The sequence below is a fragment of the Enoplosus armatus genome, chromosome 16 (genome assembly GCF_043641665.1).
Source record: "Enoplosus armatus isolate fEnoArm2 chromosome 16, fEnoArm2.hap1, whole genome shotgun sequence".
In the NCBI taxonomy this organism is placed as follows: Eukaryota; Metazoa; Chordata; class Actinopteri; order Centrarchiformes; family Enoplosidae; genus Enoplosus; species Enoplosus armatus.
In genome coordinates, this window is record NC_092195.1 from 15319750 (window position 1) to 15338773 (window position 19024).

General features: G+C 40.0%; 1 protein-coding gene across 1 annotated transcript in view; it reads right to left on the reverse strand.

Annotated features, from left to right (window-relative positions):
- Positions 1–19024, reverse strand: part of LOC139298891 (oxysterol-binding protein-related protein 10-like) — a 67885-nt gene that overhangs the window by 43022 nt on the left and 5839 nt on the right. Inside the window, exons 2-3 of the mRNA XM_070921708.1 lie at positions 13038–13213; positions 1766–1845 (exon numbers count right to left, since the gene is read on the reverse strand). Of these exons, the coding sequence (XP_070777809.1) occupies positions 1766–1845; positions 13038–13213 (256 nt within the window). The remainder of the gene's footprint in view (positions 1–1765; positions 1846–13037; positions 13214–19024) is intronic.

Here is a 19024-nt window from a genome sequence, read left to right on the forward strand (position 1 = left end):
CACACAAATACATCGAATAATCCCTGAAGCCCACGCTAAACCCCCAAAAACTGCACATGCCCAAATATTAATCCATGAAACCCAGTGTGTGAGTAGTTGTGGATAAAGGTAGTTACTACGACAACACAGTAATCTTTCAGAAATGAGCTCACAGAGATATGAAGAGGACAGTGAAACCAGGGACGTTCAGCGACACTCTCATCCTCAAATAAAGCAGCAGGAGCGAGCTACCACATTTCCCTAAATCCTCTCTGTCACTGGAAGTGCTAAAAATATTCTCAAATTAGACAAGCAAGAGAAGTTACACATGACACGAGGAAGCCAAGGGTGTCAGTCCTGGATTTTTACATTTTAAATTCATCCGTCCTCACTTTTGTTGCTTAATATTGTATCTTTTCTCATTTGTTAACCCTAACCCTCATTTATTTCCTATTCAACTTTTTTCTTATTTCCTCTAGTTTAAACATATTTCCTCATTTTTTATTTATTTTCATGCTTAATTTATTTACTTGTAACTTTTTTAGTATGGTGCTTGGTTAGAAAGTAAGAGACACACAGACAGATTTAATTAATTAGGAAGCATTACTTGTTGTCTGCAGTGACATGGCATTTATTTGGAAGACATTTATTAAGGTTTGCGACTGTGCATTTGCTCACTCTGTTTGTTTGTTCACAGGGAGAGTGCAAAGGGAAAGAAACCTCTGAATAACACATGAAAGAACATTATTTAGACCAAAATCCCCCAACTGAGTTGACTCAGTACTGTTGCTTTCATGTTAAAATATTTGAAAAGTCTTTGATCTGTTTCAATTTGTTTCATCTTAATAAAAAGTGCATTCATCTTCCCCGAAATACCTAGTAATTGGTAAATCCACAGCCTATTAGCTTTCTGAAATTTGAAATTCAAGATACAGTACCTGTTTTTGTTAAATCTTACTGCTGTTTGGAAAATGTCCACAATAAAGCTACAGAGTTTGTTAATGATTACTAGAGAACAGGAGACTGCTACAAGACTTCATAGAAAAACAAATCTTTTTAGTGGGCCACAAATATTTTTTTGCCACAGCTTTAAAACCTAAGTTTGAGTGTAAAGTCCACCCTAAGGTCAACTAGTGATTTACTAGTATCTATCTATATTAAGTACCAACTAATATCTATGTAAGAACTAGTTTGCATGGAGCGTAAATCTCCAGTTTGCTAAGACTTCTGTTATAACTAGGCAAAGTTTGAAGTTACGAAGAGCCGGTGCTAGGGGCATGTTGCATCAGCAGGAGGCTGCTGCAAGACTTCATACAGAAAACAAGTCATTTAAGCTGGCCAAGAAGTTGAGAATGACAGGAGTAGAAAAAAAAAATCTTGCCACAGCTCTAAAACTCTAGAGGGAATGTTAAATGAGACTCATGGGAGATGATGCCATTTAAAATGAAAAACTGAATTAAAAAAATGTAAAAAGCCAGTGGACTAAAAGCAGAGCAGAAAGAAAGAGAGTGCCAGGATTTTTTGGGACCTGCTCCTGTGCACACACTGGCAAACTGTTGAACTCATGAACCTGAGTTTACTGAAATGGGAAACTGTCGCATTTATAAACAGACACACAGTAGAACAGGAATCTCAAGGGAAATGTCAAGGCTTTCCGCTAATTTCTCTTCCTGAGGAACATACGCCAAGAGCTTGGACCAGGGTCATGTTTACAACTCTGTTACTCTGTGTGTGTGTGTGTGTGTGTGTGTGTGTGTGTGTGTGTGTGTGTGTGTGTGTGTTTTACCTTGGCACTGCTGTCAGAGTGACGTCTGGCACAGGCTTGGAGCTGACTGATCCAAAACTGCTGCTCCTTGGCGTCGGAGGCTGCAAAGACACACAGAACAAAAATAAATAAATAAAATTACAAGCCTTAACTTCCTTTACACACAAGACATTGAGAATCACCAATAGATCCTCACGAGTTCAAAGTCAGGTCAATAGGCAGTTACAAGAAAACCATCTGCCTGAAAGTGTCTCCACATCCACCGATGGTTAACATTCAATTATTGTTATTATTGTACTGTGACTTCCATTTCCACAGATGAACTTTGAAATTATTAGAGCACTAAACATCAGCTGAAGGAACACAATGTGTGTAATCACAAGATTATTTTACAGTCTCTTTGTAAGAAGATTATTTAATAAACTGTCACTGCTTTAGTCTGAATGCCTTTTCAAGGCTGTTCACACAATAGAAGGAACTAAAGTTAAAAGAGCAAATGCTGAATTACTGAATTACTATTTTTGAGGACACTGAGGTCATGTCCTTGATATTAACTCAAAGAATTTGAGAGTTTTAGCAACCTGAGAGGAGTTACACAGGCAATAAATAAATGGCAGGTATCTAATTTAGACCTTAATGTTGGGTAATAAAATCTAAAAAGTATTGAATGTAAAATTTGAATACATGGGGTGAGTCAGGGAGACTTGGACTCATGTAGGGCTGCAACTAATGATTGTTTTCATTGTTGACAGTCTTCTATCTTATTCTTCTATTTTGATGAATCAATTAATTGTTGAGGCGACGTCTTCAAATGTCTAGTTTGTCTGACCAACAGTCAAAAACAATGATATTCCCAAAGATCTTCAGTTTACAATGATATAAAACAGAACAGGCAGCAAGTCCTCAAATTTAAGAAGCTGAAACAAGAAAAATACTTGTTTGCTTGATAAATAATTGACTAGTCAACTCACTGTTTCTGCTCTACACTCGTGAGCTCAGCATTTCTAAACTCCTGGTTATACACTGGTTGCTGTAAGTAAGTTTCAAGTGTAGTTTTATTTCTTTTTCAGGGGGCAGCCTTTCCAGCCAACAGCCTATGAAGACACTGAGTGGCTTTTTGTGTAATTTCAAGTAAGTTTAACCCAAGCTCAAGGCTTCATTTGTCTCAAAAGGCAGAAGAAACTACACATTAAAAACTTTAAAGGAATAGTTCAACATTTTGTTAAACACACTTATTTGGTTTCTTGCCAGGAGTTAGACGAGACGATTAATACCACTCTCATACAGTGGCTTGCAAAAGTGTTCAGCCCCCTTGAACTTTTCCACATTTTGTCACGTTACGACCACAAATCTAAATATATTTTATTGGAATTTTATGTGAAAGACCAACACAAAGTGGCACACAATTGTGAAGTAGAAAGAAAATTATATATGATTTAAAAAAAAATTTACAAATAAAAAACTGAAAAGTACGGTGTGCAAAAGTATTCAGCCCCCTTTTCTCTGAGTGTAACCAATTGCCTTCAGAAGTTGCCTGATGATTGCTGAATGATCGAATGTTGACCTAATGACTAAATAGAGTCCACCTGTGTGTAATCTAATCTGAGTACAAATACAGCTGTTCTGTGACGGCCTCAGAGGTTTGTTAAGAGAATATTGGGGAGCAAACAGCATCATGATGTCCAAGGAACACACCAGACAGGTCAGGGATAAAGTTGTGGAGAAGTTTAAAGCAGGGTTAGGCTATAAAAAGATTTCCCAAGCTTTGAACATCTCACGGAGCGCTGTTCAATCCATCATCCGGAAATGGAAATTGTATGGCACAACTGCAAACCTACCAAGACACGGCCGTCCACCTAAACTTACAGGCCGAACAAGGAGAGCACTGATCAGAGATGCAGCCAATAGGACGAACTGCAGAGATCCACAGCTCAGGTGGGGGAATCTGTCCACAGGACAACTATTAGTCGGGCGCTGCACAAATCTGGCCTTTATGGAAGAGTGGCAAGAAGAAAGCCATTGTTAAAAGAAAACCATAAGAAGTCCCGTTTGCAGTTTGCCAGAAGCCATATGGGAGACACAGCAAACATGTGGAAGAAGGTGCTCTGGTCAGATGAGACCAAAATTGAACTTTTTGGCCTAAATGCAAAACGCTATGTGTGGCGGAAAACTAACACTGCACATCACTCTAAACACACCATCCCCACTGTCAAACATGGTGGTGGCAGCATCATGCTCTGGGGGTGCTTCTCTTCAGCAGGGACAGGGAAGATGGTCAGAGTTGATGGGAAGATGGATAGAGCCAAATACAGGGCAATCTTGGAAGAAAACCTGTTGGAGTCTGCAGAAGACTTGAGACTGGGGCGGAGGTTCACCTTCCAGCAGGACAACGACCCTAAACATAAAGCCAGGGCTACAATGGAATGGTTTAAAACAAAACATATTCATGTGTTAGAATGGCCCAGTCAAAGTCCAGACCTAAATCCAATCGAGAATCTGTGGCAAGATCTGAAAACTGCCGTTCACAAACGCTCTCCATCTAATCTGACTGAGCTTGAGCTGTTTTGCAAGGAAGAATGGGCAAAAATTTCAGTCTCTCGATGTGCAAAGCTGGTAGAGACATACCCCAAAAGACTTGCAGCTGTAATTGCAGCAAAAGGCGGTTCCACAAAGTATTGACTCAGGGGGGCTGAATACTTTTGCACACCGTACTTTTCAGTTTTTTATTTGTAAATTTTTTTTTTAATCATGTATAATTTTCTTTCTACTTCACAATTGTGTGCCACTTTGTGTTGGTCTTTCACATAAAATTCCAATAAAATATATTTCTGTTTGTGGTCGTAACGTGACAAAATGTGGAAAAGTTCAAGGGGGCTGAATACTTTTGCAAGCCACTGTATCTGTCTGATCAATATGAAGCAACAGCCAGCAGCCGGTTAGTTTAGTTTAGCATAAATGCAGGACACAGGGGAAACAGCTAACTAAAAAAATCTGAAAAAGTGTAAACTTGCCAATCTAGCTGTCTCACTATCTAGCTGAGAAGTGCTTTTGATTTAACTAATGACTGACTTACGCTGTGACGTCAAGAAAACTGTTAAAATTTGGACAAAGGATGATGAAGGCTGCATATGACTGAGGCACCAGTGTGGACGACCTGCTGGATGAATATTCAACCCGGACATTTGATCCCGTTACCTTTCTGAATGATGTCCTGAGGGCTGGTGTCACATCTGAACCTCTTCATTTTCTCTTCTATGCTAAATTGAACATTCAGTATTCGAGAAACAGCAGCAATTAATTTAGCCAATTTGCGAGCAGCACAGGAAGCAGCCCGATACTCTCTGCGAGCTTGTGGTTTTCCCCTTGGCAGAGACACAATACACTCTGTTATCTGAACACAAATAGCCAGTTGAAGCCCAGACTTGCTGACTAACACAGCGAGCTGCGGCCCTTCCAGTTGAAGGAGACGCTGACTGTCTGCTTGTGCTGACCCGCTCCAGGTCACACTGGAAAATAATATCCTTCTGATCCCATTTCACTGACTAATTATTAGAGAACAATGTCTTTGGTGAGTCTGATAACGTTGAGTTTAGGCTGTAGGTCAATCCCAGCTGGAGCACCAAGAGAAGAAAAGAGAGATTTAAAAGATGGCAGATGATTGCACCCGATTTCAGATTGTTATGAAAACGACTGCATCTGGTGATTCTTTCTACTTTAGTATTTTCAACTGAAATGAAGAAAGTAATTCAAAAAAGCTTCAATCAAACTTGCATTGTCAAGCTAAATTGTCTTCAAAATCAGTCAAACTCTCCTAAAACACACAAAGAACCATCAGTAACAAAATGACTACTGAAGCTCTGGGCCATATATACATACATATATAACGTATTAACCATAGCTAGGAGAGGACCTAACTAGAAAGCCAAAAGTAAGGATGGGATCAAATTCAGTTGCATGTAGAAATTAAGAAATAAAAGGCACCAGTAATTGTGTTTAGTTGTTTAGTCCAAGGTTCCTTTTTTATGCTTTTGTAATTTGAAAATTCTGCCCCTTTATTCTTGCTATTCTTGTACTTTCTGTTTTGAAATTTTGTGTATATGTATTTTAGTGTATATGAAAACATAGACAAATTCAACTCCAGTTGAGGTGGTTCAGGCATCTGATCAGGATGCATCCTGGGCACCTTTGGAGGAGGCCCCAGGGTAGACCCAGAACACGCTGGAGGGATTACATATCTCATCTGGCCTGGGAATGCCTCGGGATCCCCAAGGAGGGGCTGGAAAATGTTGCTGGGGAAAGGGACGTCTGGACTACCTTGCTTAGCCTGCTGCCAACGCAACCCAGCCCCAGATAAGCAGAAGAAAATGGATGGATGGATATATGAAAACAACGAACACATAACCCTTGAAACAGCTTCTGGTTGCTGGCAGTGAAGAGATACCACAGCTAATATGAAGCTTCAACAGTCAGTGTTAGAGAAAGCAAGTGGGTGTTCCATAAAGTTACACTCTTTTTAGTAACAAATTCCCTCTTTTGTTTTACTATTCCTCCAAGGAAAGCATGTCTGTGGAGACACAAAGAGGGAAGTTCACACTAAAAAGACTCAAGAGTCCCATTTGATTTGACCAACTCAGCCTGAACAAGAGAAAACTGTTTCAATATACATACAGGCATGTTTTGTTTTAAGATTAAGACCATCCTTTCGTACACCCGTACCCTGTGATCAGTCACTGAAAATAGTTTTGGGTAATAAACCATTGTGAAGTCTTTGCAGATGCAGGCTTCACCAGAAGGTCCATTCAAGGGCTCATGGCAGCACTTAGGAGCGCCCTTACAAGACAAAAAAGAACAGGAATGGGACATCCGAAGCCTTTACAGACCCTCGCATGAATGTACACATTAGATCCACAAGACTGAGGGGGGAAAATAGGAAAAACAACCAAAAGACTTGTGACTTAAATAATGCCGCAATTTCAGTTGGATTTTTCTTGTATACTACAATTATTATGGAAAGCATGATAACCACTTTTCTTTCAATGAGCCAGAACAGGGAAAGTCCAAACTTCCTTCACAACTTAAAATGTTGTGGAAGTCTGAGACATTTCCACTAAGACATAAAATGTTTTAACTCTTGGGTTTGAAACCAAAATAAAATGCATATTTTCACAAACTGCTCACCTCTGAATCATGCAGCATAGCTGAAACAAAGTAAGTTAGCAGTTTCTGTTCGCCACCACTCGGCACATTGCATTCAGCATGGATTGTCTAACCTTTTGTGAAACACAAGGGAACAAAGAAGAGGAAAGGCCTCAGCACGCTTCAAAGAAGCGCTTGTCAGATTGTCAAACAGCATCTGAAACCCTGTTTCTGACAGCGGACTGGTGGAAGGCAGCATCCGACAATTTTTGTAACTTTCTGAAACAATCACGCTTGTTTTTCACAGCAGCTGGGCAAGAATGAAGTGAAAGTAGGCAGGCTCTCAATATTTGAGAAAAGACTGTGTGAAAGTGCGCGATGTTATCCTCATTTTCTCCTGGCTAAAGTCCGGTCACAAGAAAATGAAATGGACGAAATGGGACTCCAGCAAGACGGACTCTGTTTACATCAATGATGCTTGGTGCTCAAACGTAGTCAAAGTTGGAGGATGTCAAGTTTTTTTTTATAATGTTAAGATGCCGGCCATATTATAGCAACACTATCTTGTTGCTGCTGTTTACATTCCCCAAGATGCAAATTAAAAAAATGTGGGTACATTTTGGGTAAGAATAAGGCTTCTTTCTTACGACCTGGTTTGTTTAAAGCATACTAAACCCTTTAATCCTCTCTTGTTTAAAAGGAGCCTAAATTAAATTCTCGTTGTATTTTCAGTATTTTACTCTTAATTTTCATCCAAAGAAAAGCTTTAAATTTGGCAATAAATGCGGCACTCTCCTTATCAGTGACTGGATAACAAGGATGGATAGCTTCATTACATTTATAAGGAACTGTTGAGTGTTTTTTTGACATGCTGATGGAAGTTATTTCAACATGTGGAGAATTCAATTTGCACTTGTCAGTCACTCGTGCCGCCGACATCTGCAACAATCATGAGCACACCTACGAAAGACCTCTTTAAATGAAGAGGCAACTCTGAGAAAATGAAACATTCACAGAAACTCTTGACAAGTGCAGCATATTGAGACGTGCTCTCCCACTGGGAGTGGCTGCTCGCCTCCCCGAGGAGAACAGAGTATTCATACAGAAACACCTGTGCCAAGCTGTCTCTCTGCAAAAATACCAAGTAACAACCTTCCCACTTATTCCTAGTTGTCATCGTCCACAGAAATCACTCACTCAAAAAAGGGGCCACTTAACCGGAGAATGAGCAAGCCTCTAAATCGGATATTTTTCTCTGTGATGTGCACAAGCCTTGCTGTGATTAAATTAGTTAGTCTGTATTGAGCAGAGCAGCCTCTGTGTGTGCCTATGCTAATATGCACCTGTTCATATGGTGACGCAAGAGATATACACACTACTTAGCTTGGAGCAGGACGCTGCTGTTCTCATTCAGGGAGAATACTATGATATTGATGGAAATTTCAAAGCTGGTTTTGTGTCACAAGAGCTGCAGACTTGGAGGTGACAAGCTGACAGGTCTATTCATTTGATGAATGCATGAGGTTCGCGCTGGAAACCGAGGGGACTAACAACGAAAGGAGAAGCTGGTCCATCGGCCCATTTACAATGAGCAACAATAGACACCCGTCCTGGCCTGTGTGTCCTATTTAAATGTCAATATCCATCCCAGAGAGGCGGCTGAACGATATCTAAACACTACTGAGTAACAAAGAGAGAGAAACCTCCTTCCCGGTCAATCATAGCACCACCATCATCGCCTAATTACGCCTATTTTAATTACAGCATTGTGGAAGATGTTATTGGTTAAGATAACGGTAAACCTGAGGATTAAAAGTGCTGGGTGATTTTTTGAGCGCAGCACTTTGAACACATATTTCAAGAAAATTGACGGGCCGACAGGGACTAGAGAGGTTACAAGACAGGCCCAGCAATTACAGCAACCGGCCTTTCTTCATCAAAATGACACATTGAAGTTTGACCTCCGTAATCATCAGTAACACTAGATTATATGCTAAGAGAAAGTGGGTTTAATTGGCTTTTAATAGATTTTATTCACTCATGATTCAGACGGCTGCGCCTCATGTTTGTTGTGCTGATAATTTTAATCTTTTACGCAGTAGAGCATTGAATAAGTGTAACTTTACTGGTTATAACCTGAAACGTCCGTGTGTGTAAGTGAACTGTTGCTGGTGATTTGATAAAAAGAAAAATATAAGAATTATTGATTTTTGTTGTTGAACGGTATAACCCTAAATGACTACAAAAGATGTAATATAAAAGGCAATTAGATGAGTAGTCTGTTATGTTGCCTTAGAAATAAAATTACATTCAATAACATTCCAGTTGTTCCTGATGTTTATGGAGAGCAGGCACATTTAATTTAAAGTAAAAGTTTACTTAATTACAAATAAAAATCCAGACACTAAAAAACAATCAGAAAGTATTCTCATAATATCTCTTAAAGGACCGAGAGTTAGATGAGAAGATTGATACCACTCTTATTTAAAGCCAGCAGACAATTAGCTTAGCATAAAGAGTGGAAGCAAAACAACTACCTACCCTTGTAAAACCACTACTTTACATTTCTGTTTTTGTACGGATTAAACAAATGAGATATAACGTGTTAACTTCTAAAATTTAACATACATACATTTAACATACAGACATAACATCTGACTCTCGACAAGAAAGTCAAAATATAAAATTACTTTCTTAATTACAATAAAACATTGCTATGATGTTTGGCATCCTTTATGTAGCTTGCTGAAAATGTTTTTTAAGTCAAGTTAAACTCTTAACTGTACAACAACTGATGTGTATGTACTTTAAACCACCGACTGCTCACTCACAGAAAGTCACCCTGGATAATCACATCCCAATCGAAAATGTCAAGTATACAGCTAACGGGGGTCATCACAGGGAACCATATAAATAGCTTGCTGTTGCAAATACTTGACACATTTTGTCAGATTTGTAGTGAGGTCTGGTCTTGGCGGGTTTATAATAATCCATCATAAGGACAGGTTTCTGCATCAAAACACTGCAAAAGTATAATTATTATGATACACAGGAGAGACTGTGTCAGGCATCCCAATCAGTCAGTTTGAAAGCGTTGCGGAACACAACTTGACCCTTTCATTGGCTGACTGTCTCATTGCGACACCGTATGATAAATGGATTAATTTGCCATCTGCGCATTCAGACATGATTAAATTCCCACTGCTCTTCACCTTTGCTCAGCAGCAAAACACAAGACCGTACAGTCTCCCTCCATCCGGTAATGAAATACTAACACCACTGTCCTCCTCAGGCTACTTTACAGATGTGTTAGATGTTACATGGAAGTCCCCCAATGGATCAAATTAAACATTCTTGCATTTACAGAGAGTAAAGTTAAGAGTTGTAATCAATTGTTGCATAGAAGACACCTCAAAGCCAGGTTGTGGGTTTAGCGTTTTCTTAATTTGTATACATTTACTTTATCAAGCAAATAATAAAATATATTTAAATTGGTTGTCATGCTTTCCATAATAATGTTGGTATACAAAAAGAGCCACATAAATTGCTGCATTATGTAATGCACCAACCCAATAATGACCAATAACTTCCTTGAGAGACTTGATACTTTATGATAAAAACTGTTATATGTCATCAGTGAACCTTTAAACTCAATAAATAGTTTTATTACCATCTTTATTTCAAAGAGCATTAACTGCATTATCTTTGATTCATGATCAGTTCTAGTGTCTTTTTAAGATAATTATCTGCAAATAACAGTTTATTTCTTTCCAGAAAATGCAGTTGACAACTTGTATTTTGCCTGAGAGGAAAAATCCAGGGCTTAAAAGACATTATATCACTGGCTACTGCTTGTAAAGCTTAAATGCCGTGAGTGTACGGTGTAACTGAGGGCGACTGAGACGGGCTTTTTAACATTTTGATCAACTCAGAGCTTCTCTCATCTGGATTTTGGCTGTTGGACAGTAAGAGGACACGCTTTGGTGATCTTTTAGTGAATGAATCAAACTGAAACACTGAAACCTGCCCCCCCCCCATCCCCTGTGGAAATTACGCCCATACCTCAGAGACGCCTCTGCAAAAGCTACAAAATCTGTGCATCAAGTATCTTCTTACACCAGTTAGCGACAAGTAAAGTAGTTCAAAACTCTCTTGTGAAAAGGTATCAACTTGAGAATAAAGGAGGCATTGAAAGCTTTACACACAGACTATGATACGCAGTTTACAAATGACTCCAGACTGAACCTTGAAGTTACTCTTTTTCAACCACAGGGTAGGCTTTTCGGGGATTCCCATGGTAACCAAGACCGGATCTGAAGAGTACCGGCTAATCTTAATCACCAACTGCTGAGGACATACATGTGAGGCACTCTGTACTCGGCTGTTTGAGCAAACTGAAGTCTTTGAGTACAAAAGCTACTATTCATCTGCAATTATTTTCAGAGTAAGAATATTTAAAAAGCTGTTTTTCTGTTGTTGGGGTAGTTGGGGGGTCTTGGCACCAGACAAACCTCAAAACAGGCCTTGGGTTTGTTTGGCTGAGCTGTATCAAAAGATTGCTTTTCTCTCTCTCAGTGACTTTCTTGATAATTCTCAAATCTCACTGAGGCACTGGAAAAGGAAACACTTCTGCCCGTGAGCTACTCAGCCCAACTTCTTCTTCTCTGTGGGATCATTGTTTCCTCTTAGCTCAATACACATGGATCACTGAGTTATTCAGGGAATATAGGCCAAGTTATTCTGATATCCTCCCCCTCGAGACTATAAGGGGACATTCCAGCGGCTCAAGTGGAGCCAGCAGTAAAAAGGAGTCTCTCTCGCTTCGGTGGATACAGGTCACTGAAAGCAAAGGCCTTCAACACAGTGACCAGCTAGAGCTCTTTGTCTGGCAGTCTTAAAGATATATTTCGCTTTGGTGTAGATTTGCTTAAAGCTTTGGTAAAACATCCTTGAATTTTCTACTATGGCATACAATATTTTTACAAAACTGTACATGGATGTAGAAGGCGTTTTTCAAATTCCTTGAAAAAATCAACTAATTCATATACACTTCCACATTAGATACTTAACAAAGTAATCTTGAAATGACAACACTATGTTCTGTTGCACAGAAGTGTAATGACAAGAAAGTTGAATTTAATTAAATTCTGATTAATTGATTAAACATTTGGTCTAAAAAACGCCCATCACAGCCCATCTTCAAATAGCTTCTTTTGTCTGATCTAAAGATTTTCAATTTATATATAAAACCGACAAAAGCAGTAAATCCTCACAATTCAGAAGCTGAAACCATATTTGCTTGACATTAAATATGAAAAGTGATATCAAATCAAATCAATCAATACCAGAAGAGAACAGTAACTAGTGCAGTTACATGCGAAATTCAGTCCAGTGTTCCTACAGCTTTAAACCTGTATCAGTTGATTTTTTTGGCCACTTAAGGGCATCGAAACAAGCAGTAAACACAACATATTATCCCCTTGGTACAAAAAACTTGTTAACAGATGCATTTCTTTTCATATTGAGCAGTGACAGAGCAACAATTTCATTCATTTGGAGTTGTGTTTCTGGTCACCGGATGAATTCAAGTCCAATATTCACACTCTTTTAGCTCCGTTTTTGGTCTCCACCAATTCCTGAGGGAAATATTTGGCTCTGTTGCTGTTAAATGCTCCACTATGTTCACCAGCTAGTCTCTAACTTTGTCTGTCTGTCTGCCGTTTGGTGCTGATCAGGTAGTGTACAGTGGGTGTACAGTGAAAACAGCTGCCTGCAGCAGTGAAAGTGAACCAAAACAGTGACGTTGCCGGCCATAAACCCAAACCAATGAGCTGAAAGACGCTAATATGCTCCGGAGAGCTGAGAGAAACGGCAGATTTGGTAATAATCCCTTGTGGAATTGTCACGACAAATGATATCTTTTACATTTGACTCATTGCTCGTCTAAAAATATTGATTAGAGCAGCTTTAATTCAATCAAGTGTTGTTCATAACCAGCTGTCCAGTGCATTCACAAATACTGGACGGAAAAAGTTCATTCATGACACCCCAGTATGTAGACTGCACTCCAGGTGACCCCAACATAAAACACACACACTCCACACAGTGTTTGTGCTTTGCCATATACGGGCAGCCTGAGGCCGGCATGAGGTCATACCTCTGAGTTTGTACAGCTCTCCATTGACAGAGTTTACAATGAACATGTGCGGAGCCTCGTCGCTCGGGGTTACCGAGGCACCTATCAGGGGCAGGGACCCACGGGGCTTCTGGCTCTTCCCTTGCTCGTTGACGAAGTAGTGCAGCTGTCCCAACTCTGGATCTAACACAAAGTACCTGCATGGGAGGAACACAAAGACGGGGAGAGGGAAGTAATGGATCAGAGAGAAAGAAAGGGGAGAGGGAAATAGAAGAACAACCGTTAATGCTATCATCATTTTGTTTTATGCTCTCATCATCGCAGCTTGTTTACTGGTAAAACTTTTTTTTAATCTTCCCGTCGCACAAACCTCTCAGATGTGGGAGAGAGTAAAAAAAGCGAGGAGGAGGAGGGCTATGAATGAGCGTGAGATGAGGCAAAAGAGAGCTGCCGTAAAAACACACAACACCCTTAAATTTCTCACCTCCCATGCAACAACGCCTGCAGGATATTATGTACCACAGCTCTCTTCACGCAAGATTTGTTAAAAATACCCCACCGTGCACATTATGGGCCTGCTTTCGCCAATATCAAGACAGCAGCTCGATTCCAAATTACTCAAGGTGGCGATTAGTGCGGTCATCTCGAGCAGAGCCCACAGCTCGAGGCGTGGAAATTAAACCCCACATTTTCCCCCTTTGTGATTAATGAATCACATTCAATCAGCAAGTAACTGAATCTTTGCCTTGCTCATCGCTGGCTGGAAGATTCAAAGCCAGCTAGACACATAACCTAAGACACAGAGAAGCAGACACATTTAATTTCCTGTGGCCAGAAAAGATTATTTATGACATTAAAGAATCCGACCTGTCTGCTCCACTTAAACACTTTGTTCTGGTTCTGCAGTTCAACACAGGCCAGAGTGGCACTAGGTGGCTTTGGCTGACCTTTCCATGTTTGTGTTCAGTGGCCTGAGGTAACAGCAGTTGTCTTTGTCCTGTCTTCTGGTTCAGCACGGCCCTGTATCCCCCTCTTTTCCCTGTGTTGGCGATCAATGTTCTCTTTCCACCCGCGATTACAGAAGCTGCAGTATTGATCAGGCCTTTGCCGAGCAGCAGCGCTCTCAGCGCGGACACAGCTGGTGCTTCTTGCCACATCACGGTTTTATGTGACGATTGAAGGGATCAGGTGTCACCTGTCCACTTCAGTATCTCATAGGTGTTATTCTTTAATAAGCCTCTCACATATTGTAAAGAACAGCAACGGCCCACTTCAATCTGCCCTCATGCTGTAGTTTCCGAGAGCCCAAGGTGACATCTTCAAATTGCTTGTTTTGTCCGACCAACAATCTAAACCCGAAGATTTTCAGTTAGACAAACTGGATGTAGGTAATGTTTGGGTTTTAAGCAGTTAACAAAATAGTTGCAAATTAATACTCCATCAATCAGCTAATAAATTAATCAGATCTAGTGTCTGTAGAAACGTATCTTATGTTTGGTCCAATTAATTCTATTTTCATTATCAATTAATCTGCTGAATATTTTCTTTAGGTTGATCCATAAATGTTTTAGTCTATAAAATGTAAAAAACTGTTTCAGAGCCAAAAGGTGACATCTTCATATTTCTTGTTTTATCCAACTAACAGTTCAAAACTTAAATGTATTCAATTTATAATGATACAAAAGCAGAAAATCCTCACATTTGAGAAGCTGGTACCAGCGAGTGTTTAGCATTTTGACCTTATTAAGCAGACCAGGTGTCAGCCAAAAATGACTATTCCACAGAAAATACATATAGCTTCTTTGTGAATGTCATTATATGTCATTATTAGTGCCACAGCGATGCCTGGTCTCTTGTTACTTTACATGAAAATGATCCCAATCAGTTTCACACAGTGAGATATAGAGACTTTAAATTTGGGAAAGAGAGAGAACTGGCATCAGATTGGTACTCTGTAAAAGAACCAGTGCCTCCCTAACTGATGTGGGTCTGACCATTGGTACACTACTTTGGTCCAGACTGAAATATTGTAAAGACTAGGGGATGGATTGCCATGAAATTTTGATTTGTCCAATACTCTGGTTTAAGACCAAATACCTCCAAAACTAATGTCATTCCCATCAACCTCAGCTGTTCTTTGTGTTTAATGCTAAATAACAATAAGATGGTGGCAACGGTAAACATTATACCTGATAAACATCCGCATGTTAGCTTTGTTGTTGTGAGCATGTTAGCATGCTGATGAGAATTTACCTCAAAGCATCACTGTGCCGCTAGCATGGCTGTTGACAATTAGTCTTGTTTTCAATTAATCATTTAGTCTATAAAATGTCCTTCATTCACATGTTTCCAGAGCTCATGGTGACATCTTGATATTGCTTGTTTTGTCCGACCAACATTGTAAAACACAAATATATTCAGTTTACAATTATATAAATCAGAGAAAAGCAAATCCTTACATTTTAGAGGCTGGAGCCAGCAAACGTTTAGTATTTCTTGGCTGATAAAAGCTAAAAATAGTTGTCATTTTCCTATGAAGCCTCTGGAGTTCCCCAGAGAGGATGCGGTGAATACTGTTCTCTGAAAATTGATCCCCACTCACACTCTTGCCCCCCTCCATCAGGAGAGCTGGTGATTTATGTCGACCACAGCCAACCAGGGAGCAATCTGCCTGCGTCAGTTTCTATCCAGCCATCTCTTTTTCTCTCACACACACATACTGTACATGAAGTCTTATCCCCTGTTCAGTCAGCAGAGTGGAGGCTTTTACCGTTGACCCCTCCAGGCAGACTTGCCTTTGCAGCTAAATCACAATGCAGACCTTTAACATGATGGATGGTGCTGGATAACAAAACCTTGGGCTTCACATTCAGCCTCTCGTGTCATAGCAGTGCTGATAATGCCCGACCTGCAAGGCCGCAGACTCTCTGGGCTCACAGTGAACTTTTCACCTTTGGAAGCATGAGGCTGCAGCAAACTGGGACACATAAAAGATAATCATTGCACAATGATGGGACATCAAAATGTTGCAGCAATGTTACTGCACTTGCTACACCGCTAAAAAACAATCTATCTCGCTGAACAAGTTCAAGTTATTGTTTGGGCTTTTATTGCTTCTAGTGTCTAGTGAAACAAGCAGAGGTTAGTGAACCAAATTCAGTCAACATACTCATTGTTGCATGAACAATTAAAGCCAATAAACATGTAATATTATGATAATACAATATAATACAAAACTTCAACAAGACTAAGAGTTTACAGCCATGCCAGGTGCTCTCTGAGGCTGTAGTTAGGCACAGCGGTGCTTTGAGCTAAAAGCTAATGTTGGCATGCTAACATGCTTACAATGACAATGTTAACATGCTGATGTTAAGCTGTTGAGCGGGTTTAAAGTTTACCATGTCCACCATCTTAGTTGAGCATGTTAGCATGCTAAACACCAAAATGGATCACTGAAGTTATTATAATTCATCCTGAGGGGAACATGGATGTGTGTAGCGAATTTCATGGGAATCCATCCCACAGTTTTTAAGACTTGAAACCGCAAATGTCAACCTCATGGTACCTTCTAGAGGAAAAGTCAGGGGGTCATCAGGATTCGTGCTCTGGGAATCACGCATGTCTGTACAAAAGGCAATCCATTCAGTAGTTGTTGAGATATTCTATTCTGGACAAAAGTAGTGGACCGACAGACCGACGTTTCCATCCCCAGTGCCAGCATCGCTAAAAACTACTTGACTGTCCATTTCAAAAAGAAATGGGAAACAAAATCAGGTCTGAGATAACTGAGGAAGATTGGAATAAAATATGGGAAAGCCAGAGAAGGCAAGGTCCTGACAAAACCTATCCTGGCTTCCAGCTCTGAAATCACTCATCCACTCAAGAATAGACATCTGTAACAACAAAGAGCTTTCAGATACGGATTCATTTTTTTGCTGATATCATTCAAATAAATCGGCATCATAACAATAATTACACTATAAAAAGAGCTTAGTCAAGCACATTTATCCACATCAACAGAAACACTGCCATTTCCTAATGGCATTAACATTGATGCTGCAGGAAATAGCCTGTCAGCAGAATTTGCATCTCCTCACTGCTCTTTTGGCAGTTAATTCTCAAAAATGCTCAGAGGAACGTCTGACCAGCAGGTAGGCAGTAAATCATCCTGGTTATAGGCAAGACATGTGAGTTATACTTCAGTTCAGTAATAAAATGTGTAGCCTTGTAGTCTCAAAGGGTTATGTGAAGCCAACATATTATCACATACTATCATGGGACAATCCTAAACTGCGCTAAATGATTCTTAACCTCTAGGGGGCAGAAAAACTCCAAACAAACATCCACACATCCAACAGACTCAGAGCAACATTAACATCCAGTTGCAGATTTAATTAAGTCCAATATTTGCTGGCATTAACTCAAGTTTGGTTTCCACCAACTCCTGAGAAGAATCTGGGTCTATTGCCTGCTAAATGCTCAACTTTCTTCATCAGACACTGGTTCTCTTGAGCTCTCTAAACATTTTTCTCAGCTGATTTATTGGACACGGCTCCCTAAATTTAGCCCCTTTCCTTTCTTTTTGATAAAGCACCCTTAGCAACAAGCACAACAATAATAATCTCCCTGTATTTTCAATGTTCGATCATGCCAACTGCATGGATGAATAAATGAATATCCAGCAAACAGTAACTTAACGAGGGTCCCATGCTTGTGTACTGTCGGATATTGTGAAACAGGTAGCAGAGTTCGCTCTCTTAAGTTATTAGTGACCTCGCATTCATGAATACTTAACAACCCCTGAAAATGTTGTTTTTGGTGACCTTCAGTGGTTCGACTTGCTACAGTGATGTGTAAGGAAGAGAAAGACAACTATGTCTGTACGACAAAAAGCCAGAACTTCAACAGATAAATGAAGCAATTCAATGTCTGAAAAGGCCGTTTTTATTCTCAACCAGAAAACTAAACATCAAGCTAAAAGCTGGTGAAAGCTGAAGAGTTGAGGGGCGTTTCTCAGCGGGTTTGACACCACAAAAGACCGTTTTGACTCAAAACCACTGCAAGAATTGAGTTGGACAGTTAATTCCTGGCCTTGGAAACAGCAGTTGACAGAGCAATTTTAACTTACACTTACCTGCTTGCTCTGGAGCTTTCAACCGTATTACACAGTCTTCATCAGCAGATTGACTTCCCTCGATTGTCATGAGACTGTAGATGTTTAAACTTTCCATCAGTCCAGGCACCTCCAGGACCTCTCATCCAAAGTTTGAACATCTACAGTTCAATGGAAACTGAGCAAACTCAGTCTGATGATGAGGAGAGTGTGATAAGATTGAAAGTCCAGACCAAACAAGTAAGTGGACCTTGAGTTGAGATTGTCTTGTGGACTCCTTGTAAAAACACTTTAGTTTGCAGTTACCAGCAAACCAACCAACGACAGCAAAGACACTTCCAAGCTATCTAAATAAAGAATAATAATAATTCCTAAAAAAAAAAAGGGGGGGGGGCAGAAGACTCACCAGACTTCAAGAAAAGAAATCAAACTTTCTTCCTCTTCTGTGCCACAGAGACACCCACCAGAGCCGCATTACCCCGACTCACAGCTTTGATCAAAGCAGCACAGCAGAGAGTACATCTGCAAAGAAGTGATTCATCCCTCACAATGTACTCCCCACCCTGCTGACCGCTTAGGAAGACATAAATATAGAAACTATACATGTAGAAATCCTCACAGCCTCGTACTGTACAACAAGATATCTGAAAGGGAGAATGAGAGAGCTCAGATTGTTTAGCATTCTGTGATCTGCATGCAAATGTTAGAAAACCTACATATGATGCACAAACACTCATCAGGCTGAGAAGATGAAAACCAGATTATGAGCTAACATCAGAGCAATATCCCCTGCATGGAAACTGAACGCTGGACCTCATTTGCCTCCTTCAGTTTGAAAATAAATCTCAAATCGAAGGTCTTTTTATTTTCTTGTTTGGCTTTTTGAAACTAAGTC